This window comes from Mobula birostris, chromosome 4, assembly GCF_030028105.1.
Source record: "Mobula birostris isolate sMobBir1 chromosome 4, sMobBir1.hap1, whole genome shotgun sequence".
Lineage (NCBI taxonomy): Eukaryota > Metazoa > Chordata > Chondrichthyes > Myliobatiformes > Myliobatidae > Mobula > Mobula birostris.
In genome coordinates this window covers 8,064,085-8,090,603 of record NC_092373.1, presented here as the reverse complement: position 1 = coordinate 8,090,603, position 26,519 = coordinate 8,064,085, and the positions used below count along the sequence as shown (strand labels likewise).

At 44.7% G+C, this 26,519-nt stretch overlaps 2 protein-coding genes across 3 annotated transcripts in view; one reads left to right on the top strand and one right to left on the bottom strand.

Moving 5' to 3' along the window:
* LOC140196969 (IgGFc-binding protein-like) overlaps nt 1-10,077 on the bottom strand; it is a 102,970-nt gene extending 92,893 nt beyond the window's left edge. The window contains exon 1 of the mRNA XM_072256906.1: nt 9,975-10,077. Within this exon, the coding sequence (XP_072113007.1) occupies nt 9,975-10,077 (103 nt within the window). The remainder of the gene's footprint in view (nt 1-9,974) is intronic.
* Nucleotides 10,004-26,519, top strand: part of LOC140195831 (dynein light chain Tctex-type protein 2B-like) — a 67,307-nt gene continuing 50,791 nt past the window's right edge. Inside the window, exon 1 of one of the 2 annotated variants that reach the window (XM_072254467.1) lies at nt 10,004-10,155. In XM_072254467.1, coding sequence (XP_072110568.1) covers nt 10,076-10,155 — 80 coding nt within the window. In that variant the 5' untranslated portion in view covers nt 10,004-10,075. The remainder of the gene's footprint in view (nt 10,156-26,519) is intronic. The other variant, XM_072254466.1, reaches the window with a different exon arrangement.

Below are 26,519 nucleotides of genomic sequence, written 5' to 3'. Positions count from 1 at the left end.
TTTTTTGCTTCAGGATTTAAATTTTGTTAACTTTATTAAAGAACAGATTGCATTTTTCTTTTCAACTAACTCAACGGAAGAAATTTCCAGTGGGATATTATGTGATACCTTTAAAGTATTGATCCATGGGCAAATTAATTCATATTCTGCTGGATTGAAAAAAACGAATTAATAATGAAATACATACAATGGTTGATAAGATTAAAGAAATTGATTAAAAAAAATATTCCATTGCTCCCAATCTGGAGCTTTATAAAGAGAGAGCTGAACTTCAGATGCAACATAGTTTGTTATTAACATCCCCGAATGAAAATCAATTACTTAAAACTAAGACGGAGTAATTGCGAGAAGGGGATGGCATTTTTGCAAGAGACAGGGTGAGAAGAGGAATAGTCCAGATAGCTGTGAGAGTCAGTAGGCTTATAGTAGACATCAGTAGATAAGCTGTCTCCAGAGACAGAGACAGAAAGATCTAGAAAGGGGAGGGGGGTATCGGAAATACCTCAGGTAAACTTGAGGGCAGGGTGAAAGTTGGAGGCAAAGTTAATGAAGTCAACGAGCTCAGCATGCGTGCAGGAAGCAGCACCAATGCAGTCGTCGATGTAGCAAAGGAAAGGTGGGGGACAGATACCAGAATAGGTTTGGAACATGGATTGTTCCACAAAGCCAACAAAAAGGCAGGCATAGCTAGGACCCATACGGGTGCCCATGGCTACACCTTTAGTTTGGAGGAAGTGGGAGGAGCCAAAGGAGAAATTATTAAGAGTAAGGGCTAATTCGGCCAGAGGGAGCAGAGCGGTGGTAGAGGGGAACTGGTTAGGTCTGGAATCCAAAAAGAAGCGGAGAGCTTTGAGACCTTCCTGTTGGGGGATGGAAGTATATAGGGACTGAACATCCATGGTGAAAATAAAGCGGTAGGGGCCAGGGAACTTAAAATCATCGTAAAGTTTCAGAGAGAAATAAAGAAAGCAATTTTTTCGATGAACTCTGTTGAAGCACCTGGTCTGGATGGGTAAGTATACAGCTGAATTTTTAAAACCTTTTTCAGATTTACTTTCTCCCTTGTTATGTAGAATTTTTAAAGATGCCTTATTTGTAGGTAAATTACCACAATCCTTTTATGAAGCATCTATTTCTTTAATTCCTAAAAAAGATAAAGATCCCACTGAATGTGCATCAGACAGACCTATATCTTTGTTGAATGTAGATTGTAAAATCTTTTCCAAAATATTAGCAATTAGATTGGAGAATGTATTGCCACAAATTGTCTCCGAGGATCAGACAGGATTTATTAAAAATCGTTATTCACATTTTAATGTTAGGAGGTTAATGAACATTTTATACACTACTTCATCTAAAACTCCAGAATGTGTTATCTTGCTTGAGGCCGAGAAGGCATTTGACAGACTTGAATGGGAATATTTATTTAATATACTTGAGAAAGTTAATTTTAGCCCAGAATTTATATCTTGGATCCAATTGATAAATCATACACCTTTGGCTTCGTATTTTCCAATAATCAGAGATCCCTTTTTTTTAGGCTTGTTCGAGGCACTAGACAGGGTTGTCCTTTAAGCCCTTTACTATTTGATATTGCCCTGGAGCCCTTGGCAATTACTGTTCTTGATTCACCCAATATATTTGGCATTATTCATGGGAATGGGACACATAAAGTATCACTATATGCAGATGACCTATTAATATATATCTCTAACCCAGAGAAATCCATTCCTACAGTAGTAACACAACTTGCTCAGTTTAGTAGTTTTTCTGGTTATAAATTGAATCTTAATAAGAGTGAGCTTTTCCCATTAAATATGCAAGTTCCAATTTATAGACAATCACCATTTAGATTGGTTACTGATTATTTTTATTTGGGTGTTAAAATTACTAAGAAGCATAAGGATCTATTTAAAATTAACTTTTTACCCTTAATTGATCATATTAAACATCTGTTTACTAAATGGTCCCCATTGTCCTTATCTTTGGTCAAATTAATGCTATTAAGATGATTATTTTACCTAAATTTCTGTATCTATTTCAGGTGGTATCAATTTTCATCCCTAAATCTTTTTTTGATATCACTGATTCTAAAATTTCATACATATATATATCAGAATAGAAATCCTGGGTTAAGTAAGAAATATTTACAGAAATCAAAAAAGGAAGGTGTTTTGGCTTTGCCAAATCTTAGATTTTATTATTGGGAAATTAATATTGGATATTTAATGTTTTGGACACGAGTTGGATGAAATTCAATGTCCAATGATGGCTGAATCTTGAGCGTGAGTCTGTACAGGGATTTTCATTAGCTTCTATTTTAGGGGCCGCATTTCCCTTTGCACTCACTAAACTGAATAAACAAATGATAAATCCAATAATTAAACATACAATACGAATATGGTTTCAATTTTGTAAATATTTTGGATTGAATAAATTTATCCTGACAAGTTCTATTATATCTTTTTTTTTCTTTCAACCGTCTAGAATTGATCAAGCTTTTCTTTTATGGAAAACAAAGGGAATAACATGTTTGTGTGATTTATTCATGGATGATTGTTTTATGTCCTTTGAACAGTTGTCTAATAAATATAATTTGTCTAGATCACACTTTTTCTGATATTTACAGATTAGAAACTTTCAGAATGTTATTTTACCTACCTTTCCGATACCACATCAAATTGAAGTTACAGAAAAAAATTAAGTTTAAATCCCTTTCAGAAGAGTTTAATAGCATTTATTTATGATTTAATTATGAAAATACACTTAGGTACTCCCGCTAAGATTAAGAATGAGTGGGAAAGAGAACTTCACATATCTTTACCCACAGAGAAATGGGAGAAAAATACTTCTTCAATGTGTGCCAGACATGCTTTCATACAATTTAAGGTGGTTCATAGGGCTCATATATCCAAGGATAAGTTATCTTGCTTTTACAGCCAGATAAGTCCTTTATGTGACAGATGTAATTCTGAGGTAGCTTCCTTGATGCATATGTTTTGGTCTTGCCCTCTTCTAGAAAAATATTGGAAAGATATTTTTGATATTATTTCTGTAGTGCTGCGTATTGATTTACAACCTCATCCTATTACTGCAACTTTTGGATTACCAGTGATAAGACGCCAGTCATTTATCCTTGCCAGCTTGTAGTCTAATTGCATTTGTTACATTAATAGCCAGAAGATCCATTTTACTTATATGGAAAGATTCCAGTTCTCCTGGTACATTTCATTGGTTTTCCCAAACGATAACGTGTTTAAACTTGGAAAAGATTCGGAGCGGTACTACAGATCCTTCAGTTAAATTTGAAGAAACTTGGAGGCCATTTATTCAATATTTTCATATTGACCCTTTCTGAATCCTTTGTAGTAATTTTTTGTTCATGTATAGAGGAGCAGAGTTAATGAGAGGTAAGGGAGGGAGAGAGGGGGAGAGGAGGGGAGAGGTGAGGGAGGGGAGAGAGCATGGGGAGGGAGAGAGGGGGACAGATGAGGGAGGGAGAGGAGGGGAGAGGTGAGGGAGGGGAGAGAGCATGGGGAGGGAGAGAAGGGGAGGGAGAGAGGGAGAGGTGAAGGAGGGGAGAGGTGAGGGAGGGGAGAGAGCATGGGGATGGAGAACGAGAGAGAGTGGGAGAGGTGAGAAGGGGGGAGAGAGATGGGGAAGGGAGTTGGAGAGAAAGCATGGGAGAATTTAGAGAGAGAGAGAAGAAGTGAGAGAGAGAGAGGAAGAGAAAAAAGGGGAGGAGAGGAGGTAGGAAGAGAAACAGCCATGGAGATGCATAGAAAGAGGGAGGATAGGGAGGGACATCGAGCAAGAGTGAAGGAGTAAAATCTCGGTGGATGTGGAGAGAGAAACAGAGGTAGAAGGAGGGAGAGAGAAGTGGAGGGAGAGAGGGAGAATTGAGGGGGACAGGGAGGAAAGAGGGCGAGGGAGAGACGGAGGGAGAAGGAAGAGAGGGAGAGAGGCAGTGAGAGAGGGAGGGAGAGAAAGGATTAGCAAGCAAGAAGGAGAAAACAGGGACGGAGATGGAGGGAGAGAGAGTGGAGAGGGAGAAGGGAATGTCAAGTATTAGAGAAGGAAAGAATAAAACCCTCAGGATAGTCACGTAGTGATAAACAGAGGATGAAAGAGGAATGAGGAAAGATGATGAGTTATAAGGAACGATATAAGAAGCTAAATCACAGCCCCCCAGCCCATCGAGTCTGTACTAAGCATTAACATCCCATTCACACCATCCTTATCCAAATCCCCGATTTCAAAACTCTCCCACTGCTTATAGACAGTGGCAATCAACTTAGCAGCCTGCACACCTTTCCGATGTGGGAAGAAAGCTGAGTGCCCAGAGAGGAATAATATTCACTGAAAAAGCAGAGCAGTCAGAAAAATAGGGAAAGATGAAGAAAGAGGGGGAGGGCAGGGGAGAGACAGAGGCAGGCAGCATCTTTAAAGACTCAACATTGCTCCTTCCCCTACTCCCAACTTCTTATTTTGGCTTCTGCCCCCTTCCTTTCCAGTCCTGAAGAAAGGCCTTGGCCCAAAACGCTGACTGTTTATTCATTTCCATAGACACTGCCTGACCTGCTGAATTCCTCCAGCATTTTGTGTGTGTGGCTCTGGGTTTCCAGCATCTACATAATCTCTTGTATTATGAGAGGGAGAAACGGAAAGACATAGAGAGAGACAAAGGGAGAAAGAGTCAGAGAGACAGACAGAGAGAGAGAGAGAGACAAAGAGAGAAAGAGTGAGAAAGACAGAGAGAAACAGAGAGAGACAGAGAGAGAGAGAGCAAGAAACAGCGAGATAGACCGAAGGACCAGCAAAGGAAGGGAGTGAAAAAGACAGAGTGGTTAACAGGGAGCTGGAGAGAGAGAGTGTGTATGGCTGATGTAAGGGTGGGCAGAAAGACAGAAAGAGAGATCGAGGCAAAGTTGAAGAGAGACAGAGAGACTCATCGCAAAGCCCCACACATGAGGTAAACAATCTCACACATGGATTAGGTAGAAAATAAAAACAATACCATGAATCACAAACTAACGTGTGATTAACCTTACTAACGGTTACTGTTAGACTTTGGTAAAAGCAGAATAATGAGAGATAGTGAGTACCTCAGTCTCTGGAGAAGTGACACTTTCCTCCAACAACCAACGAGTTTTTACCTCCCGTGCAGATTTTAACTGGCCCGCTGAGAGATCTGATCCAGTTTTTGTATTTACTGAGTCTGAACAAACATCCATTCACCTCTTAAACAAAGTCCACTCCTGACACAAAATGGTCCGTGTGTGAGAAGCAGGCCGAAGGGATGAGCAGGAGCTAGCCTGGGATCAGACTGCTCTCTGGTAAACAGGGAGTGCCAGCCCACTGCTGTCTGCCGGGGGTGGGGGGGGGGAGAGCTCTGCTGACGGATAGGTTCCCTGCTAGCTCTCACAGCGTCAGACAGAGAGGGAGAGCGGGAGAGAGCAAGCAACATGTGAAAATATCTGTGCACCATCTGATCATAAATCCTGTGGCAGAGGTCTGAGCAAGATACAATGGGGAGGAGGATTTATTGTTAAATAGCCAAAAACATGGGACTAGTAACAGGTCCCACACCAGCAGGTTCAGGAACACTTATTACCCCTCAGGCTCCTGAACCAGGGTGGATAACTTCACTCACCCCATCAGTGAACTGATTCTACAACCTACAGACTCACTTTCAAGGAATCTACAATTCATGTTCTCAGTATTATTTATCTATCTATCTGTCTATTTATCTATTTATATATCTATCTATTTATCTACTATCTGGCCATCTCTCCCTCTATCTATCTGTTTATCTCTGTGCGGATACAATAGGGTCTATTAAGAGACTCCTGGGTAGGTACATGGAGCTTAGAAAAATAGAGAGCTATGGGTCAGGACATGTTCAGCACAGCTTTGTGGGCTGAAGGGCCTGTATTGTGCTGTAGGTTTTCTATGTTTCTATATTTCTATGTTCTATCTAATAACCTATCTATTTATTTAATTATTTGCATATTTATTCATTTATTTGATTGGTTGACTATATATTTATTTATGTATGTATATCAACTGGCATCTCCCAAGAGCAAGGGGTTTAGATGGGGCAGAGTTTGTTAGGTGTGTTCAGGAAGATTTCTTGACACAACATGTAGATAAGCCTACAAGAGGAGAGACTGTACTTGATTTGTTATTGGGAAATGAACCTGGTCAGATGTCAGATCTCTCAGTGGGAGAGCATTTTGGAGATGGTGATCATAATTCTATCTCCTTTACAATAGCATTGGAGATAGATAGGAACAGACAAGTTAGAAAAGCATTTTATTGGAGTAAGGGGAATTTTGAGGCGATCAGGCAGAAAATTGGAAGCTTAAATTGGGAACAGATGTTCTCAGGGAAAAGTACAGAAGAAATGTGGCAAATGTTCAGGGGATACTTGTGTGGAGTTCTGCACAGGCATGTTCTAATGAGACAGGGTAGGGTACAGGAACCGTGGTGTACAAAGGCTGTAATAAATCTAGTCAAGAAGAAAAGAAAAGCTTACAAAAGGTTCAAAGAGTTAGGCAATGTTAGAGATCTAGAAGATTATAAGGCTAACAGGAAGGAGCTTAAAAAGGAAATTAGGAGAGGCAGAAGGGATCATGAGAAGGCTTTGGTGGGCAGGATTAAGGAAAACCCCAAGGCATTCTACAAGTATGTGAAGAGCAAGAGGATAAGATGTGAAAGAATAGGACCTATCAAGTGTGACAGTGGGAAAGTGTGTATGGAACCGGAGGAAATAGCAGAGGTACTTAATGAATACTTCACTTCAGTATTCAGTATGGAAAAGGATCTTGGTGATTGTAGTGATGACTTGCAGCGGACTGAAAAGCTTGAGCATGTAGATATTAAGAAAGAGGATGTGCTGGATCTTTTGGAAAGCATCAAGTTGGATAAGTCACCGGGACCGAAAGAGATGTACCCCAGGCTACTGTGGGAGGTGAGGGAGGAGTTTGCTGAGCCTCTGGCGATGATCTTTGAATCATCATTGGGGACGGGAGAGATTCTGGAGGTTTGGAGGGTTGCAGATGGTTTTCCTTTATTCAAGAAAGGGAGTAGAGATAGCCCAAGAAATTATAGGCTAGTGAGTCTTAATTCAGTGGTTGGTAAGTTGATGGAGAAGATCCTGAGAGGTAGGATTTATGAACATTTAGAGAGGTATAATATGATTAGGAATAGTCAGCATGGCTTTGTCAAAGGCAGGTCGTGTCTTACGAGCCTGATTGAATTTTTTGAGGATGTGACTAAACATATTGATGAAGGTAGAGCCGTAGATGGAATATATGGATTTCAGCAAGGCATTTGATAAGGTACCCCATGCAAGGCTTATTGAGAAAGTAAGGAGGCATGGGATCCAAGGGGATATTGCTTTGTGGAACCAGAAATGGCTTGCCCACAGAAGACAAAGAGTGGTTGTAGACAGGTCATATTCTGCATGGAGGTCGGTGACCAGTGGTGTGCCTCAGGGATCTGTTCCGGGACCCCTTCTCTTTGTGATTTTTTATAAATGACCTTGATGAGGAAGTGGAAGGATGGGTTAGTAAATTTGCTGATGACACAAGGGTTGGGGGTGTTGTGGATAGTGTGGAGGGCTGTCAGAGGTTACAGTGGGACATTGATAGGATGTAAAACTGGGCTGAGAAGTGGCAGATGGAGTTCAACCCAGATAAGTGTGAAGTGGTTCATTTTGGTAGGCCAAATATGATAGCAGAATATAGTATTAATGGTAAGACTCTTGGCAGTGTGGAGGATCAGAGGGATCTTGGGGTCCGAGTCAATAGGACACTCAAAGCAGCTGCGCAGGTTGACTCTGCGGTTAAGAAGGCAAATAGTGTATTGGCCTTCATCAATCGTGGAATCGAATTTAGGAGCCGAGAGGTAATGTTGCAGCTTTATAGGACCCTGGTCAGACCCCACTTGGGTGCAGAGGAGATTTGCAAGGATGTTGCCTGGATTGGGGAGCATGCCTTTTGAGAATAGGCTGAGTGAACTCGGCCTTTTCTCCTTGGAGTGGCGGAGGATGAGAGGTGACCTGATAGAGGTGTACAAGATGATGAGAGGCCTTGATCGTCTGGATAGTCAGAGGCTTTTCCCCAGGGCTGAAATGGTTGCCACAAGAGGACACAGTTTTAAGGTGCTTGGGAGTAGGTACAGAGGAGATGTCAGGGGTAAGTATTTTATGCAGAGAGTGGTGAGTGTGTGGAATGGGCTGCCAGCGACGGTGGTGGAGGCGGATACGAAAGGGTCTTTTAAGAGACTTTTGGATAGGTACATGGAGCTTAGAAAAATAGAGGGCTATAGGTAAACCTAGTAATTTCTAACGTAGGGACATGTTCGGCACAGCTTTGTGCCGAAGGGCCTGTATTGTGCTGTAGGTTTTCTATGTTTCTACGTTTCTCATCCCCATTCCGATATGTCCATCCATGGCCTCCTGCACTGTCGTGAAGAGGCTACGCTCAGATTGGAGGAACAACACTTTATATTCTGTCTGGGTCACCTTCAACCTAATGGCATGAACATCGATTTCTCAAACTTCCGATAACAGCCCTGTCCCCTGCCCTCTCCTTCACCAGTCTCTATTGCCTTTTCCGTCTCTCACCTTATCTCCTTGACTGTGCATCGTCTCCCTCCGATGCCCCTCCCCCTTCCCTTTCTTCCATGGTCTTCTGTCCTCTCCCATCAAATTTCCCCTCTTCTCCAGCCCTGTATCTCTTTCACCAATTAACTTCCCAGCCTTTACTTCATCCTTCCCCCTCTGTTTCATCTATTACTGTGTGTTTCTCTCCCACCCCCCCCCTTTAAAATCTATTCCTCATCTTTTTTTCTCCAGTCCTGCTGAAGGGTCTTGGCCCGAAATGTCAACTATACTTTTTTTCCATAGATGCTGCCTGGCCTGCTGAGTTCCTCCAGCATTTTGTGTGTGTTGTTTGGATTTCCAGCACCTGCAGATTTTCTCTTGTTGGTGGAATGACAGGTTGGATTGCATGCATCCAGACATCTCACCTCTCCCGGAAGTTCCGGGAGTCTCCCGCATATTAATAGTGGCTCCCTGATGCCCGCAAGTTATATACAATATCACAGAAATCAATTTTTTGACAGCGAGCGAGAGAGCGTGACAGCGAGAGAGAGAGAGAGCGTGAGAGGGACCACGAGAGAGAGAGAGAGCGCGCCATGGGAGAGTGTTCCAAAAAAAGAAAATATAAAAAGTATGTCACCCCAGACTACCCTAAAGTGTACCCCTGCCTAATAGGGATCAAAAATAATGACAGTGTTGCCCGCTGCACTGTTTGCAACAGTGACTTATCTATTGCCCATGGTGGGTTAAGACTGTAAAAAGCGTGTTGAGGTAAGTTTAACAGGTGTCATTTGTTCATTAACATAGCTAATGTTATTTAAACTAGCTGGCTAGCTGCTAAGGAGCTACCCTATTGCAGACATCCCACCTCTCCCGGAAGTTCCGGGAGTCTCCCGCAAATTGATGGTGCTACCTCCCTGAAATGAGTTTTTGCAGGGTGGGATGTCTGTGCATCTGTACATTGCCAAGAGACAGAGACTGAACCATCAATTGCTGGACTTTGTCCCTCAGGGTCTTGGACCATATATATGTTTTTTTCCCCCCAAGTTAATATGCTTCTTGGCTCGCTATTTTGAATTATGTTACTTGCTATTTGAAGTTTGCTTGCTATTTTTAATGTTTTGCACCTTGGCCCCAGAGGAACACCGTCTCATTTGGATAATAATTATACTTGATTGTTCCGATCGTCATATATTCAGGTGTGTATTTAACTTTCTGAAATACATTTGACATGTTGAAACTATCTGAGGTTACTTGGGGGGCGGGATTTAGTGGGGATACTTCCTGTCTCTTTGCTCCAAACTCCACTTCAGTAGGTGGAGGTAATGCACCTTATGTTGGTCTGCCAACCGCCATCAAACTTTACCAAAAAACCTCTCTGAGCGGTCTGCTCTCTCAGGGTGGAACCAGAATCCGAGCCTCAGTTCTGGGGCGGAACGCAAAGTAGGAACTCGAATCCGACCGGACATGCGGCGGGTTACCAAGGAGACGGAGCAGCTGGCCATGGCGGAGAACAGTTACAGCATCCGACCGCCCTTTCAGCAGAGGTGGGAGAACTTCGGGGGAGAAGGGGTGGGGTGGATATCAGGCGTGGGGACAGAACATGGGAAGGGTCTTCCTCCCGCGGATACCGGGGACTGAGAGGGCACTACCCCCTCGCGGGCACCAGAGACTGGGTGCTGTGCTCCTTCCACGGACACTGGGGAACGGCTCCCTACGGGGATACCAACGGGGCTGGTGGTCGTGGCTTCCCTTGCAAAAATACTGTGGAGGTTGTGATGGCTTCCCCCCACGGATACCGGGGGTGGTGGTGGTGTAGGAAAGATACTGGCATGAACAGAGGATTGACTGACTAGCAGGAGGCAAAGAGTAGGAATAAAGGGAGCCTTTTCTAGGAGCTGATGGTGACTAGTGCCGTTCCACAGGGGACTGCTTTTTATGCTATATGTCAATGAATTGGGTGACGGAATTGATGGCTTTGTGGCCAAGTTTGCAGATGATACAAAGACGGGTGGAGGGGCAGGTACTGTTGAGGAAGCAGAGTCTGAAAAGGACTCAGACAGATTCAGAGAATGGACAAAGTAATGGCAGATGGAATACAGTGTCGGGACGTGTGTGGTCATGCACTTTGGTAGAAGGAATAAAGATGTAGACTATATTCTAAATGGGGAAAAGTTTCAAAAATTAGGGCTGCAAAGAGACTTGGGACTTTGCACACTGATTGTCAGTCAGCCTTTGTCATTATTAATATAGAAACATAGAAAATAGGTGCAGGAGTAGGCCATTCGGCCCTTCGAGCCTGCACTGCCATTTATTATGATCATGGCTGATCATCCAACTCAGAACACTGCACCAGCCTTCCCTCCATACCCCCTGATCCCCGTAGCCACAAGGGCCATATCTAACTCCCTCTTAAATATAGCCAATGAACTGGCCTCAACTGTTTCTTGTGGCAGAGAATTCCACAGATTCACCACTCTCTGTGTGAAGAAGTTTTTCCTAATCTCAGTCCTAAAAGGCTTCCCCTCTATCCTCAAACTGTGGCCCCTTGTTCTGGACTTCCCCAACATCGGGAACAATCTTCCTGCATCTGGCCTGTCCAATCCCTTTAGGATCTTATACGTTTCAATCAGATCCCCCCCTCAATCTTCTAATTCCAACGAGTACAAGCCCAGTTCATCCAGTCTTTCTTCATATGAAAGTCCTGCCATCCCAGGAATTAATCTGGTGAACCTCCTTTGTACTCCCTCTATGGCAAGGATGTCCTTCCTCAGATTAGGGGACCAAAACTGCACACAATACTCCAGGTGTGGTCTCACCAAGGCCTTGTACAACTGCAGTAGTACCTCCCTGCTCCTGTACTCGAATCCTCTCGCTATAAATGCCAGCATACCATTCGCCTTTTTCACCGCCTGCTGTACCTGCATGCCCACTTTCAATGACTGGTGTATAATGACACCCAGGTCTCGTTGCACCTCCCCTTTTCCTAATCGGCCACCATTCAGATAATAATCGGTTTTCCTATTTTTGCCACCAAAGTGGATAACTTCACATTTATCCTCATTAAATTGCATCTGCCATGAATTTGCCCACTCACCCAACCTATCCAAGTCACCCTGCATCCTCTTAGCATCCTCCTCACAGCTAACACTGCCACCCAGCTTCGTGTCATCCGCAAACTTGGAGATGCTGCATTTAATTCCCTCATCCAAGTCATAAATATATATTGTAAACAACTGGGGTCCCTGCACTGAGCCTTGCGGTACCCCACTAGTCACCGCCTGCCATTCTGAAAAGGTCCCGTTTATTCCCACTCTTTGCTTCCTGTCTGCTAACCAATTCTCCACCCACACCAATACCTTACCCCCAATACTGTGTGCTTTAAGTTTGCACACTAATCTCCTGTGTGGGACCTTGTCAAAAGCCTTTTGAAAATCCAAATATACCACATCCACTGGTTCTCCCCTATCCACTCTACTAGTTACATCCTCAAAAAATTCTATGAGATTCGTCAGACATGATTTTCCTTTCACAAATCCATGCTGACTTTGTCCGATCATTTCACCGCTTTCCAAATGTGCTGTTATCACATCCTTGATAACTGACTCCAGCAGTTTCCCCACCACCGACGTTAGGCTAACCGGTCTATAATTCCCCGGTTTCTCTCTCCCTCCTTTTTTAAAAAGTGGAGTTACATTAGCCACCCTCCAATCCTCAGGAACTAGTCCAGAATCTAACGAGTTTTGAAAAATTATTACTAATGCATCCACTATTTCTTGGGCTACTTCCTTAAGCACTCTAGGATGCAGACCATCTGGCCCTGGGGATTTATCTGCCTTCAATCTCTTCAATTTACCTAACACCACTTCCCTACTAACATGTATTTCGCTCAGTTCCTCCATCTCACTGGACCCTCTGTCCCCTACTATTTCTGGAAGATTATTTATGTCCTCCTTAGTGAAGACAGAACCAAAGTAATTATTCAATTGGTCTGCCATGTCCTTGCTCCCCATAATCAATTCACCTGTTTCTGTCTGCAGGGGACCTACATTTGTCTTTACCAGTCTTTTCCTTTTTACATATCTGTAAAAGCTTTTACAGTCCGTTTTTATGTTCCCTGCCAGTTTTCTCTCATAATCTTTTTTCCCCTTCCTAATTAAGCCCTTTGTCCTCCTCTGCTGAACTCTGAATTTCTCCCAGTCCTCAGGTGAGCCACTTTCTCTAGCTAATTTGTATGCTGCTTCTTTGGAATTGATACTATCCCTAATTTCTCTTGTCAGCCACGGGTGCACTACCTTCCTTGATTTATTCTTTTGCCAAACTGGGATGAACAATTGTTGTAGTTCATCCATGCGATCTTTAAATGCTTGCCATTGCATATCCACCGTCAATCCTTTAAGTGTCATTTGCCAGTCTATCTTAGCTAATTCACGTTCCATACCTTCAAAGTTACCCCTCTTTAAGTTCAGAACCTTTGTTTCTGAATTAACTATGTCACTCTCCATCTTAATGAAGAATTCCACCATATTATGGTCACTCTTACCCAAGGGGCCTCTCACGACAAGATTGCTAATTAACCCTTCCTCATTGCTCAAAACCCAGTCCAGAATAGCCTGCTTTCTATTCTATTCTATTGGTTCTGTTCTATTTCTTCATTCTGTTGTGAATGCCTGCAAGAAAATGAATCTCAGGGTTGTATATGGTGACATAACGTACTTTGATAATAAACTAATTATGAACATGAGGAGTCCTCATGCAGGATTCCCAAAAAAACATTAACTTGCTGGTTGAGTCAGCGGTGAGGAAGGCCAAAACTATGTTAGCATTCACTTTGAGGGGGCTAGAGTACAAGAGCAAGGATGTAATGCTGAGCTTTTATGAGGCATCGGTCAGCCCGCACTTGAAGTATTGTGAACACGTTTGGGCTCCATATCTAAGAAAGGATATGCTGACGTTGGAGAGGGTCCAGGGAAGGTTCATGAAAATGAGAATGAAAACTTCAGCATGAGAATTTGAAGGTTCTGGGCTTGTACCCGATGGGCCAATTGTAAGTTTTAGTCTTGGTTTGTCCTGTGTTTTTCTTGTGATATCATCCTGGAGGAACATTGTATCATTTTTTAATGCATGCATTTCTAAATGACAATAGATGAGGACTGAGTGTCCTCATAATCTTAAATAAAACTGCCCTAGTCTTCCTTCTATGCCTTAGGGTCCTGCAATCAATGCCCCCCCCCCCCCCCACTTTCTCAGCCTATGGATACTGAAGTGCGGGGGACTGCTGCAGCCACAGTGGGAGGCATATCAGGAGGAGAGGATGTGCACAAACTGAGGGAAGCTGGTGGTAAGAGCAGTATTGCAAAGAGAAAGAGTGGTGGGGGGGGGTGTGGGTAGGCAGGGAGGGGACCACAGGAGTGGAAGTACCTGAGTAAGGGTGGGGTATATGAATTATTTGGTTAACAATGACACCTGGAGGAGGACTCAAATTGCCCAGGATGGGAGCAAGTGAGAACTTGATGGTCAGCATTGGACATGAAGGGCTGAAGGGCCTGTTTCTGTGCTAAATGATGTTATAAGTCCTGTTGGAGATGTAGCTTAGCCAGATGCTACAGGAGGGTGGTAGATGGCCCCGGAGAGCGAGTTTGCAGCTGCAGTGCTGTGTGATGGTTCAATGACTCTCATCCTCAAAGGGCGGTTCAGATTTCAAACAGACTGTTAGGTTTGTTCAACCCCTAACACAGTGGCTGGCAGATAAAATAAATCGTTTGTTTTAACACACACAAAATGTTGGAGGAACTCAGCAGGTCAGGCAGTATCTATTTATTTTACTTAGCGATACAGCGCGGAGTAGGATCTTCTGGCCCTTCGAGTCGTGATGCCCCTGCAGCCTCACAACCCCGCTTAACCCCCACCTAATCACGGGACAGTTCCCTCTTTGGACTGAGGGAGGAAACCAGAACAGCTGGGGAAAAGCCACACATTCCATAGGGAGGATGTACGGAGATTCCTTACGGAACGGTGCTGGAATTGAGTTCTGATCTCCGACACTCCGAGCTGCACTAACTGCTAAACTACTGTGGCATCTGTATGTCTCATGTTGACATCCTGCAGTGAGAAATACAGAGGGACAGGCAGCAAGTGGTGAAGCCACTTCTCGCAGCTCTAATGGTCTGGGTTCAGTATCACTGACGTACTCTGGTGTGGAGGGGCCACCGCACAGGGTGGGAAAAAGCTGCAGAAAGTTGTAAACTCAGCCAGCTCCATCATGGGCACCGGCTCCCAGCACCAAGGATATCTTCAAAAGAAAAGCTGGCGTCCATCATTAAGGACCCCCTCCAGTCGGGGCATGCCCTCTTCTCATTGCTAGCATCAGGGAGGAGGTACAGGAGCCTGAAGGCACACACTCAATGTTTCAGGAACAGCCTCTTCTCCTCCTCCCTCAGATTTCTGAATGGACATTGAACCCATGAACACAGTCTCAGCATCTTTTCTGCTCTCTTTTTGCAATACTTATTTAATTTTTTAACATTTATTGTAATTTTTGTAAATTTTTAATATATCATGTACTGCTTTCGCAAAAACACAAATTTCACAACATATACCAGTGATATTACTCAATTTCTAAAATTTGTTATGTGGCAGCAGTACAGTGTAAGAACATAAAATTACAATAAATTACAAAATAATTAATGCAAATAAGCACAAGTCAGGTGGTGTCTGTGTGCTGAGATGGAATGTTTTCCCTGTAAGTGTGCTTGGTTCTCCCGTTTCCCCCAACTTCCAAAGTTGTGCAGGTTGGTGGGCAAGGGCCCCACTGTAGACAAATCCCTGGTGGAAGTGATTGGGAGTTGTTGGAACTGTGGGGACAATTATTAAGAAAAGATTGATGTGAATAGGTAACCACAAGAGATTCTGCAGATGCTGGAAATCCAAAGCAGTGTACACAAACTCAGCAGATCAAGCAGCATCAATAGTAGAGAAATAAATAGTTAACACAAAATACTCTGCAGATGCTGGGGTCAAAGCAACACTCACGACATGCTGGAAGAACTCGGCAGGTTGGGCAGCATCCGTGGAAACGATCAGTCAACGTGTCGGGCCGGAACCCTTCGTCAGGACTGTAGAGGGAAGGGGCAGAGGCCCTATAAAGAAGGTGGGGGAAGGGTGAGAAGGAGAAGGCTGGTAGGTTCCAGGTGAAAAACCAGTAAGGGGAAAGATTAAGGGGTAGGGGAGGGGATAGGCAGGAAAGGTGAAGAAGGAATAGGGGATAGCACAATGGGTAGTAGAAGGAGGCGGAACCATGAGGGAGGTGATAGGCAGCTGGGGGAGAGGGCAGAGTGAAATAGGGATAGGGGGAGGGAGGGGGGGAATTAGCGGAAGTTGGAGAATTCTATGTTCATACCAAGGGGCTGGAGGCTACCTCGATGATACATGAGGTGTTGCTCCTCCAACCTGAGTTTAGCCTCATCATGGCAGTAGAGGAGGCCATGTATGGACCTATCTGAATGGGAATGTGAAGCAGAGTGGGTGGCTACTGGGAGATCCTGTCTGTTGTGACAGACAGAGCGGAGGTGCTCGATGAAGCGGTCCCCCAATCTGCGTCGGGTTTCACCGATGTAGAGGAGGCCGCACCAGGAGCACCGGATGCAATAGATGACCCCAACAGACTCACAAGTGAAGTGTTGCTTCACCTGGAAGGACTGTTTGTGGCCCTGAATGGTGGCAAGAGAGGAGGTGTACGGACAGGTGCAGCACTTACGCTTACAGGGATAAGTGCCGGGTGGGAGATCCATGGGGAGGGACGTGTGGATCAGGGAGTCGTGGACGGAAGGATCCCTGCGGAAAGTGGAGAGGGATGGAGAGGGAAAGATGTGTTTAGTGGTGGGGTCCTGTTGAAGGTGGCGGAAGTTGCGGAGGATAATGTGCTGGATCCGGACGCTGGTGGGGTGGTAGGTGAGAACAAGGGGAACTCTGTCCCTTGTTGTGTTGGTGGGAGGATAGGGTGAGGGCTGAAGTGCGGGAAATGGAGGAGATGTGGGTGAGGGCATTGTTGATGACGGTAGAAGGGAAACCACGATCCTTAAAGAAAGAGGACATTTGAGATGTCCTGGAACGGAAAGCCTCATCCTCGGAGCAGATGCGGCGGAGACGGAGGAACTAGGAATAGGGAATGGCATTTTTGCATGTGGCAGGGTGGTAAGAGGTATAGTCGAGGTAGTTATGAGAGTCAGTGGGCTTGTAGAAGATGTCAGTGGACAGTCTGTCTCCAGAGATGGAGACCGAGAGATCGAGAAAGGGGAGAGAATTTTCCGAGATGGGCCAAGTGAATTTGAGGGCTGGGTGGAAGTTTGAAGTAAAGTCGATGAAATTGACGAGCTCAGCATGGGTGCAGGAAGCAGCACCAATGTAGTCGTCAATAAATCGTTGACATTTCGGGCCGAGACCCTTCTTCAGGATTGGGGAAGAAGCCAGAATAAGGAGGTTGGGGGAAGGGAAGCTGGCAGGTGATAAATGAGAGTAGGTGGGTGGGTGGGGAATTGAAGTAAGAAGCTGGGAAGTGATAGCTGAACAAGGTAAAGGGCTGGAGATACAGGAGAGTAGACCATGGGATGAAGGGAAGGAGGAGAGGCATGGGGGGGGCGGTGATAGACAGGTGAAGAGAAGAGGTAAGAGGGAAACCAGAATGAGGAATGGAAGGAGAGGGAACGGGAGGGGAATTCCTTCTTCTTTATCCATTTAACTTCTCTACCTATCACCTTCCAGCTTGTACTCCTTCCCTCCCCCCACCTTCATTTTCTAGTTTCTGCCCCCTTTCTTCCAGTCCTGAAGAAGGGTCTCAGCCTGAAAACATAAGAGCATAAGAAATAGCAGGAGTCGGCCATCTGGCCCGTCGAGCCTGCTCCGCCATTCAATAAGATCATGGCTGATCTGCCATGGACTCATCTCCACCTACCTGCCTTTTCCCATAATCCTTTATTCCCCAAATAAACATCGGCTGTTTATTTGCCTCCATAGATGCTGCCCGACTTGCTGAGGCCCTCCAGCTGTGTGTGTGTGTGTGTGTGTGCGTGTGTGTGTGTGTGTGTGTGTGCGTGTGTGCGCGCGCAACAATAGGTGATCGAGGATTGTCACTGATCCAATGGGTCAAAGGATCTGTTACTTTGACTAAAAGGAAACTATAATATCAGTTATAGTGATTAGAAATTACCTTATTCAATAACGCTCTTTAGAGAAGGTAGTCTCTCTCCTCTATCCTCAGTAGCCGTTATGTGACTCTTGGCCCTCTGAACAGTGGCTCTCTAGAATGTTCCTGTGCCTAGTAAGAGGCAACATCAATGAAATCTCTTGAGGTTGCACACACATTTCCAATATCTTATTGACTAAAATCAGTTTCTTTTTTTTTGACATATCTTTGCATTTATGGTGTTCTTCTCAAATCTCAGGATGTAAAGAAATTCCGAGACGTGGGGACATCGTCCCTCCCCTACTTGTGTGACATTTTTGAATTGACATTTCCCATCACATCACAGACAAATGTCTGAATTGAATTGGCATTATTTCTTACATCCTTCATAAACATGAGTAAAAATCTTTACGTTACATCTCTGTCTAAATGTGCAATTATAGTAATTTATAATTATAATTTATAATAAATAGAACAGTGAATGTAATATAGAGTACACTCAACTCAGCGTGAGTTAATCAGTCTGATGGCCTGGTGGAAGCTGTCCCGGAGCCTGTTGGTCCTGGCTTTTATGCTGCGGTACCGTTTCCTGGCTGGTAGCAGCTGGAATAGATTGTGGTTGGGGTGATTTGGGTCCCCAATGATCCTTCAGGCCCTTTTCTCACACCTGTCTTTGTAAATGTCCTGAATCATGGGACGCTCACAACTACAGATGTGCTGGGCTGTCCGCACCACTCTCTACAGAATCCTGTGATTGAGGGAGGTATAGTTCCCAGACCAGCCATACCAGACAGTGACGTAGCCAGTCAGGATTGTGTCCCTATAGGAAATCCTTAGAATTTGGAGGCCCATACCAAACTTCCTCAACCGTCTGAGGTGAAAGAGGTGCTGTTGTGCCTTTTTCACCACACAGCTGGTATGTACAGACCACGTGAGGTCCTCGGTGATGTGGATGCCGAGGAACTTAAAACTGTTTACACTCACATTGATGTCAATGGGAATTATCCCATCTCTGTTCCTCCTGTAATCCACAGCCAGCTCCTTTGATTTTGCGACATTGAGGGAGAGGTTGTTTTCTTGACACCACTGTGTCAGAGAGATGACTTCTTCCCTGTAGGCCAGCTCATTATTGTTTGAGATTAGGCCAATCAATGTAGTGTCATTGGCAAATTTATTTAGCAGATTAGAGCTGTGGGTGGCGACACAGTCATGGGTACACAGGGAGTAAAGGAGGGGACTTAGCACACAGCCCTGAGGGGCTCCTGTATTGAGAGTCAGAGGGGTGGAGGTGAGGGAGCCCACTCTTACCACCTGCCGACATTCTGACAGGAAGTTCAGGATCCAGCTGCACAAGGCAGGGTCAAGGCCGAGGTCTCTGAGCTTCCTGTCGAGCCTGCGTGGAATTACGGTGTTAAATGCTGAACTGTAGTCCAAGAACAGCATTCTCGCATAAGCATCTTTCTCTCCAGATGTGTAAGGATGGTATATGGAGCAACGGCCCAGTTGTGTCGGTAGACGAGTTGTAGGGTGTCCAGTCTGGGTGGTAGCGAGCTGCAGATGTAATCCTTGACCAGCCTCTCAAAGCATTTGCTTATTATTGAGGTGAGTGTGACAGGACACCAGTCGTTCAGACATGTTACCTTGGACTTTTTTGGTACAGGGACAATGGTGGATAATTTGAAGCAGGAGGGCACTCTACACTAGGAGAGGGAGAGATTAAACATGTCAGTAAACTCACCTGCCAGTGTGCTGCGTACATCCTGAGTACTCGCCCTGGGATGCCGTCCGGTCCCGCAGCCTTGCGACTGTCCGCTCGTTGGAAATATCTGCGTACCTCAGCCTCAGGGATGATCAGGTTGCAGGCTATAGCAGTGGCTTTCCTCGGAGGCTCAGAGTTAGCAACATTGAACCACGCATGAAAGCAATTGAGCTCATCTGGGAGAGGGGCCACGATGTTGGCGGCACCACTACGTTTGGCTTTGAAGTCTGCAATGGTATGCAGCCCTCACCACAAGTCACCTATGCTATTCGTTGTGAATCTTGACTCAGTCTTGTCCCTGTATTGTTGTTTCGCAGCCTTGATAGCTTTGCAGAGAACATAGCTGCTTTTCTAGAGCTCCAGCTGATTGCTGGCAATGTAAGCTCGATGTCGTGCAGTAAGTGCTGCTCGCAGAGAACTATTGATCCAGCGTTTCTGGTTCGGGAAGACCCTGACTGACTTCTGGGGGACAACATTGTCAATGCACTTCCGAATGAAGCACGTGACTCCATCCGTGAACACAGAGACATCCTCATCATGGAAGACATTCTGGTCGACGTCATCAAAGCAGTCCTGCAGCATGGGACCAATTAGTTGGACCAACAGTGGACGGTTTTAGCTACGGCCACCTCCTGTTTCAGCTTTTGCCTGTACGTCGGCAAAAGCAGGATTGAAGAGTGATCTGATTTTCCAAAAGCTGGGCGAAGGAGAGCTTTGTAAGCGTTGTGGAAGGGAATGTAGCAGTGGTCAAGTGTGTTATCTCCACGAGTGCTCACCTGGACATGCTGACAAAACCTTGGAGAGACTTTTGTCGGCGACGCTCGATTAAAGTCACTGACGATGATGAAGGCAGCCTGTGGGTGTGCAGTCTCCGGTGTGTTGATGGAATGATACAGTTCCTTGAGAGCCAGGTCAGTATCAGACTGTGGAGGAATGTACACCGCTGTGATGATAGCAGCCGTGAACTCACTGGGCAGCCAGTAGGCTCTGCACAGCAGCACCAGGTACTCCAGATCTGGGGAACAGAAGGATTGGAGAGCATGCACATTCTGGGGGTCGCACCGAGCATTGTTGATCATGAAGCATGCCCTTCTCCTTTACTCTTCCTAGAGAGGTTTCTCCACCTGTCTGCCCGGAGCAGGGAGAAACCAGAGGGTTTGATAGCATGGTCCGGTATCTCCTCCATCAGCCAGAAGCACAGAACATTACATTTCTTTGTTTCCCACTGATAGGAGATTCTGACTCTCAGTTCACAAAGCTTGTTGTCCAGGGGCTAAACATTAGCCAGGAGCATGCTAGGGAGTGGCGGTCAATTTACACGCCACCTCAGCCTCACCAGGACGCCGGCCCTTCTCCCTCGCTTCCGGCGTTTCTTCCGAGGTAGTAGCGGCCTACGAGATGAGTCTCCCATGGATCTGGTTTGATATTTGATATCTGCTCTCTACCACAGTTTAATAATGATTGGTAATTGTTCTGTTACTGTCAGGAAGGAGGTACAGAAGCCTGAAGGCACATGCTAAGCGATTCAGGAACAGCTTTTTCTTCTCTGCCATCCGATTTCTGAATGGACATTGAACCCATGAATACTATCTCACTGCTTTTTTTATTTACTTCAGTTTTTGCACTAATTTTAACTTAACTATTTAATATGCTGATGTAGTTCAGGTTTTTTCTATATTTAATCATGTATTGCTGCTGCACAGTTAACAAATTTCATGACATATACTGGTGATGTTAAATGTGATTCTGGTTCTTATTCTGAAGAGATTCTACAGATGCTGGAAATCCAGATTAAGACACACACACAAAATGCTGGAGGATCTCAGGTCAGGACAATAAACAGTTGACATTTTGTATCGAGTTGCTTCGTCAGGACTTGATGTGTTCCGATGAAGGATCTCAGCCTCTGAATGTCAACTGCCAATTTTCTCTCCATAGATGCTGCCTGATCTGCTGAGTTCCTCTAGCAGTTTTTGTTGTTGCTCCTTGTCTTCATCTGGCTACACTCCCAACACGCTGGAGGAACTCAGCAGGTTGGGCAGCGTCCGTGGAAACGATCGGTTGACATTTCGGGCTGAAACGTTGACTGATCGTTTCCAAGGATGCTGCCCGACCAGCCGAGTTCCTCCAGCGTGTTGTGAGGGTTGCTTTGACCCCAGCATCTGCAGAGTATTTTGTGTTTACTTCATCTGGCTATCTCTTATGCTAATTTCTGATTAAAGCTTAAAAATTAGTTTATCATATGTACATGGAAACACAGTAAGAAGCATCATGTGTGTCAAATCAATTCAGTGATGCCTGAATTGAGCAGCCCACAAGTCTCCCCATGTTTCTGGCACCAACATAGCATGCCCACAACTCATGGACCCGAAACGGTGTGAGTTTGGAATGTGGGAGGAAACCAGAATCCCATGTGGTCATGGGGAATATGTACAAATTCCTAAGGGACTGCAGTGGGAATTGAATCCCAGTCTTAGAGTTGGTGTAAAGCGTTACACTAACCATTTCTTGGCTGATTCAGACAGCCCATTGTGACTGTGCTAGTTTTGAAAGAACCTTATTCTCAGTCTGACTCCCACTGTTCTGTTATCATCGTTTCTTCATGGTAATTTCTCATTTTCCAGTAATTATTTTATTTCCTTTTGATCATTAGTTCGTATTGTAAATGCTCCTGGTGACATGTGTCTCAAATAGCCTCTGATAACCAAGTCCAGTTCCTGGTCTCACACGTGGCTTAGCCAGTAAGCCCAGCAGAACCATTTCTACTGACAGGAGAAAGGGCAAAGGTGGGTTGCTGGTGCCTTAAAATCAGTTACTTTGGGCAGATGGGGTTAGTCAGCTGTGGTTGGCAACTCATCCAGGAGTAGGAAAACTTATCTCAAACCTCCGCTGCCTTGCAGCTATACACACTCATGCAGAAGCCTTTGGGAGTAAACACCGAGGAAAAATCCAGAGCTGGTGTCCCTAAGGCAGTCGTACATTGAGTTAAACATTTACTGGCAACTTCTGTGACGTGCTGGTGCTCAACTGTATCGGTCTGAGCTGATTTAACAGCTATGTGGAGAGGGGGAGCCTGCTACACGGATCATACAGGATCGGAAGAAGCAACAGAAAATTGTAAAATTAGTCAGCTCCATTTTGGGTACTACCTGTTCGTAGTATGCAAGACGTTGTCAAGGAGCCATTCCTCAGAAAGGTGGCATCCATAATTAAGGACCCCCATCACTCAGGACAGACCTTCTTCTCATTGTTACCATTCGAAAGGAGGTACGAAGCCTGAGGGGAGACACTCAGCCATTCAGGAACAGCTTCTTCCCCTCTGCCATCTGATTTCTAAATGGACATTGAACCCATGAATACTACCTCTTTTTTTTATTATTCCTGTTTTTGCACTATTTTTAATCTAACTATTTAATATACATATACACTTACTGTAATTGATTTATTTACTTTCTGTATTATTACGTATTGCATTGTACTGCTGCCACAAAGTTAACAAATTTCACGCCGTATGCTGGTGATATTAAATCTGATACTGATACTGCCCTGGTTGACCCTGACCAACTATTATATCTACTATTGCCTCACCCGTTGTATCTACTTCCACCACCTGTTGAAGGTGTCATGTTTCAGGTCACACGAGCGCTGCTGAGAAAATATTCTCCACACAGGTTTTGCATAATAGATTTGTTTCACCTTTATCAAACTGGGTCTGCTATCATGCCTGTTTCTTGGCCAGTTTGGTTACTCATCCAAGTTGTCTTGCTTCTTTTAGATAAGAAGGCATGGCAATACTTCTACTAGAAATTTATGCAGATTCAACATGTCACCTAATGCCTTGACAGGCTTCTATGGATGCACAGTGGAGAGTCTCATGACTGGTTGCATCCTGGCCTGGTATAGAACCACGAGTGCCCAGGAATGGAAAAGGCTACAGAAAGTAGGCCAACAACAGGAATTCTGCAGATGCTGGAAATTCAAGCAACACACATCAAAGTTGCTGGTGAACGCAGCAGGCCAGGCAACATCTCTAGGAAGAGGTACAGTTGACGTTTCAGGCCGAGACCCTTCGTCAGGACTGAGTAGGCCAGTCCGTCACAGGCAAAGCTCTCTCCTCAATCGAGCACATTTACATGAAGTACTGTCACAGGAAAACAGCATCTGTCATCAAGAACGCCAGCATCCTGCCCATGCTGTCTTCTCAGTCCTGCCATCGGATAGGAGATACAGGAGCCTTAGGTCCCACACATTAGGTCCAGGAACAATTATTAACCTTTAAGCAATGTCCATGGGTCCATTTAGAAATTGGATCTTAGAGGGGAAGAAACTGTTCCTGAATTGTTAAGATAAGATGAGATAAAACTTTATTTATTCTGAGGGAAATTATTGTTGCAAGGTTGCTCAGTCAGAAATATATATACTTTAAAGTACAAAATGTAACCATTGAGGTACAAAACGAATACAAAATGTGCATTAAAAATTAATAGTGCAAATTTCATGACACATACTGGTGATAATAAACCTGATTCTGATTCTTCAAAATACAGATGTGCAATTAAACCAAGTGCTTCTACACTTTAAGGAGGAGTTATAGAGTCTTATAGCCACAGGGAGGAAGGATCTCGGTACACCTGGGTGGAATAAGTCTGTTACGAAAAGTGCTCCTCTGTTTGTCCAGTATGTCATGGAGGGGGTGAGAGGGATTGTCCGTAATGCTCTGTAGCTTCTGCAGCAACCTCCTCTCAGACACAACCACCAGGGAATCCAGTTCCATCCCCAGAATAGAATCAACATTCCTGACAAGCTTATCGATCTTGGTGTCAGCTGCTTTCACAGCTACAGCTGGCACCTCTGAGTCATAGAACATTTGCAGCATAGTACTGCAGATATTAAATGACTAGAACCTCCTCAGTAAGTACAGTTGGCTCTGTCCCTTCTTATACAGAGCCCCTGTATTTTTAGTCCAGTCCAGTTTATTGTTCAGGTGAGTTCCCAGCTATTTGTAGTCCTGTACGACTTCCACATCCTTTTCCTTGATGGAAATGGGAATGCAGGATGTTTTCACCTTCCTGAAGTCTGTCATGAACTCCATTGTCTTAGTGATGTTGAGCTGCAAGTGATTCAGCCCACATTACTCAACGAAGTTGTCCACCACTCTTCTGTACTCAGCCTCTTGACCCTGGCTGATACGGCCCACAACTGCCGAATCATCTGAAAATTTCTGAATACAGAGTTGTATCTGAAGTCCTAGGTGCAAATGGTGAACAAGAAGGGGGACAGGACAGTCCTCTGAGCTGCCCCTGTGCTGCTAACCACAGTATCTGATACACAGCTTGAAATCTCACATACTGTGGCGGTCTGAACAGGTAGTCTGTAATCCAGGGCACTAATGGAGCATCCACCTACATTTCTGTGAGCTTAATCGCGGCCCATTGCACAGGATCAAAGTAAGCTGCAGAAAGTTGTGAACTCAGTCAGCTCGATCATGGGCATTAGCCTACCCAGCATCCAAGACATCTTCAAGGAGTGATGCCTTAAAAAGATGGCATCCATTATTAAGACCATAAGACATAGGAGCAAAGTTTGGCTATTTGACTCATCGAGTCTGCTCCGTCATTCTATCCTGGCTGATCCTTTTCTATCTCCTCCTCAACCCCTGTTCCCAGCCTTCTCCCTGTAACCTTTGATGCCATGTCCAATCAAAAACCTATCATCTCTGCCTTAAATACGCCCAGTGACCTGGCCTTCACAGTGCTTGTGGTAACAAATTCCACAAATTCACCACCCTCTGGCTAAAGAAATTTCTTCACATCTCCGTTTTGAAAGGGCACCTCTCTATCCTGATGCTGTGCCCTCTTGTTTTAGATTCTCCCACCATGGGAAACTTCCTTTCCACTCTGTCTAGGCCCTTCAACGTTCGAAAGGTTTCAATGCGGTCCCTCCTTATCCTTCTGAATTCCAGCGAGTACAGATCCAGAGTCATCAAATATTCCTCGTAAGATAATCCTTTCATTCCTGGAATCATCCTTGTGAACCTCCTCTGGACCCTCTCCAATGCCAGCACATCTTTTCTAAGATGAAGTGCCCAAAACTGTTCACAGTACTCAAGTTGAGGCCTCACCAGTTCCTTATAAAGCCTCAGCATCACATCCCTGCTTTTCTTCACCACCAACTCAACCTGCAAGGTAACCTTCAGGGTGTTCTGCACAAGGGCTCCCAAGTCCCTCTGCATCTCAGATCCCTGGATTTTCTCCCTGTTTACAAGATAGTCTGCACATTTATCCACTTCAAGGTGCAGTGTGTTGTGCATTCAGAGATGAGCTTCTTCATACGACTGTCATAACACGTGGTTATTTGAGTTACTGTCACCTTCCTGTCAGCTTGAATCAGCCTAGCATTCTCCTCTGATCACCATCATTAACAAGGTATTTTCACCCACAGACTGCAACTCACTAGATTTTTGTTTTGTTTTTGTGCCATCCTCTGTAATCCCGATACTGTAATGCGTGAAAATCCCAGGAGATTAGAAACTTCTGAGATACTCAAACCACTTGCACCAACAATCATTCCATGGTCTGTCACTTGGATTACATTTCTTCCTCATTCTGATCTTTCGCTGGCCAAACAACCGAAACTCTTAACCATGCCTGCCTGCTTTTTTGCATCAAGTTGGTGCCACATGATTATTTGAATTAACAAGGTGTACAGGTGTATCTAATAAAATGGCCACTGAGTGTACAACTTTATTCTGAGAGGAGAGAATATTTCCAACCATATACCACATTGTGCAAAATAAGGAGAGCCAGTTGGACTTTTGGCTGTAAGTTGTCAAGTTGTGTTCAAAAGTAAACTGAAATGCTTCAAAAGCACCATTGTGTTGTTTCCCCCAGAAATACACACTGCAAATAAAAACTATACAACTATGTTTAAATAATTGTGCACTCAAATCAGCAGTTTAGTTGTGTATTAGG